Consider the following 2,487-nt stretch of genomic DNA (forward strand, 5'->3'; position numbering starts at 1 on the left):
GTTTGTCCTTCACAGATGTGTCTGAGGAGCTGGAAGTGTCCAGTGAACTACGAGAAAAGAAATATAAGTTTGTGTGACGTGAATAAACAGATACGATATCACAGATACGGTTAGTCTAAGATTCGCTTCAGAGAACAATCTTCTTCTCACGTCTCAAACTAGAGAGTGAAGAAGGACATGACTCTGTTTAACTTCCACATCCTGGACGGTTTACTTCTAATATAAAATTCAACATGTTCGTTTTGGAATCATTTTGATGCTTTTTGTGTCTTTTTATTCACAATAGATTTTAAGGCATCACTTATAAGTTATTTATAAGAATTTTATTTATTTTCTATTTCCTGCCGAACGTCGATTTGTAAATGTTTTTCTGAGGATGTTTTTGAGAGAGAGACCTGACGGCCGCACAACCTGAAGCTGCAGATTCAAACGTAGCTTGATGCTGCCCCCTGGTGGTGTAACGTATGACTGCATGTGTGTTTGAGTTTCGTGTGTGTGTGTGTGTGTGTGTGTGTGTTCATACTTTAGTCTGGAAGCAGCAGAAGAGCTGTGTCAGGTAGGGGTGTTTTCTGGCCAGAGCCAGGATCCGTTTCTCGGTCAGGGTGCAGTCCACGTCGTCGTCCTGCAGGATCACGTCCTTCTTCAGCACTTTGACGGCGTAGACCTCGTCGCTGCCTTTGAGCTCCGCCAACATCACCTGGTCACATGACACAAGACAGTCAAAACCACGACGCTTGCTCTCTGTCTCTCGCTGTGTCTCATTTGATCGATGTGTTCGACCAGACCAGCAGGTAGCAGAGTGAAGATGTAAGAAGGTGAACAGAGCTGAAGAGGACAGAAGAGGACAAAGGTCAAAAGGTCACACGCTCACCTTTCCGAAGCTTCCTTTTCCCAGGACTTTGATGAACACAAAGTCGTGCAGGTTCATCCTCTTGACCTCTGGAGCGCTGTGAACTTTGACCTCTCCATTCGCGCGGCCCCCTCGTGCCTCCACTTCAACGCCACCGCCTCCCTCGCCGCCTGGCCCCCTGTGGCTCTCCCCCGTTACCGTAGCGACAGAGGAGGGCGAGGACAGGGGATGTGTGTTTGTTTTGTGCTCCTCCCCGCGGTGGTCGAACGACAGAGCCTTTCGGATGTTCTCCAGCTCCTTCACATCTGGACGAAAGACGGGAGAAAAGGAAGGTGAGCTGTGTTGTTGTTTGTTCATGTAGTTTAAAGTCTGTCTGTGATTGGTCAGAATTTCTCCCACCCTGGTCACACGGGGAGGTGGGCGCCGACTTGGAGCGATCTTCCTCTGTCTGAGGCGTCCCTGATAACTGCTGCTGGGGGTCCTGACCCTGAGGGAGCTGTTCAAACACAACATGTCGCCATCATCATCTTCATCCAGAATTTTTTTTACCATCATCAATAAACAAAAAATAAATAGATCTGTTTTGGTTTTTTAGTTTGTTTCATGACCTTTGATCGACCTATGACCCTTTGACCTTTAGCCACCAAAATCAAATCAATTCCTCCTTCAGTCCAGGTGAATGTTTGTGCCAAATTTAAAGAAGGTCCATCACGGCGTTCCTCAGATATCGTGTCCACAAGAATGGGACGGACAACCCGAAAACATTATCCCTCCTGCTTTTCTCTCTACTTCCTGTTTGCTGGAGAGAAAAGAAACTGATCTATTTAATTCTGAAATGAGGATGAGTCACCTTTTTCCGTCTCTGGGCGCTGTTGGAGATCTTGTCCGGTGTGACTCCGAGGTCGGAGAGGACTTTAGCGATTCCCCTGGCGTCCACGCCACAGTTAGGAGCTACATTACTCTCACAGCGCCTGTGTACATTCACTTTACACACTGACACACACACACACACACACACACACACAGAGAGTGAGGGTTAGCATGTACAGGTGAAGTGAGCTGAACTCCAGGTGTCCGTCCATACCTTTACACTGCAGCCCCTGTCGCAGCAGACCCCACAGCAGAGACCCGCAGTGGTCGCAGAAGGTGAGAACTTTAAAGTTGTGGATGCTGAACTTGTGCGGCACGTTGACACTGAACCTCTGCGAGCCGACTGTCTGTGAGAGACGGGAAGGTGAGTTTCATGTTTCAGGTCTTTATAATATATAATTATATTATTGTATCTTATGTGTGAGGTAAAACTGATGCTGCCACTAAACAGCAGTTCAAAGTTTTATTTGTCACATGACACAAAAAAATCATTGTTGTTTATTGATATCATCAAATATTGAAACCTACATAAAACAAATAGATAAATAATAATAATGATAATAATAATAATGACGATGATAGTAGTTGTGGGTCAGTACCTCCCCAACTGTGTCCTCCTGCTTCTTCATCCCTGCACACTTGGTAATGATCAGCTCATGGCAGCGCTTATGGACCACACAGGTACACACTGCAGGAGTTAACACACACACACACACACACACACACACACACACACACACACACACACACACACACACACACACACA

The 2,487-nt window shown here is 46.4% G+C and overlaps 1 protein-coding gene across 1 annotated transcript in view; it reads right to left on the minus strand.

The window, feature by feature from the left end:
- LOC111645457 (protein kinase C epsilon type-like) overlaps nucleotides 1-2,487 on the minus strand; it is a 64,711-nt gene that overhangs the window by 25,036 nt on the left and 37,188 nt on the right. The window contains exons 4-9 of the mRNA XM_023394673.2: nucleotides 2,320-2,413; nucleotides 1,935-2,067; nucleotides 1,701-1,843; nucleotides 1,250-1,346; nucleotides 872-1,155; nucleotides 524-697 (exon numbers count right to left, since the gene is read on the minus strand). Of these exons, the coding sequence (XP_023250441.1) occupies nucleotides 524-697; nucleotides 872-1,155; nucleotides 1,250-1,346; nucleotides 1,701-1,843; nucleotides 1,935-2,067; nucleotides 2,320-2,413 (925 nt within the window). The remainder of the gene's footprint in view (nucleotides 1-523; nucleotides 698-871; nucleotides 1,156-1,249; nucleotides 1,347-1,700; nucleotides 1,844-1,934; nucleotides 2,068-2,319; nucleotides 2,414-2,487) is intronic.

The sequence above is a fragment of the Seriola lalandi genome, unplaced genomic scaffold, assembly GCF_002814215.2.
Source record: "Seriola lalandi dorsalis isolate HSWRI2012SDOR001 ecotype SW California unplaced genomic scaffold, Sedor1 jcf7180002054952, whole genome shotgun sequence".
Classification (NCBI taxonomy): Eukaryota; Metazoa; Chordata; class Actinopteri; order Carangiformes; family Carangidae; genus Seriola; species Seriola lalandi.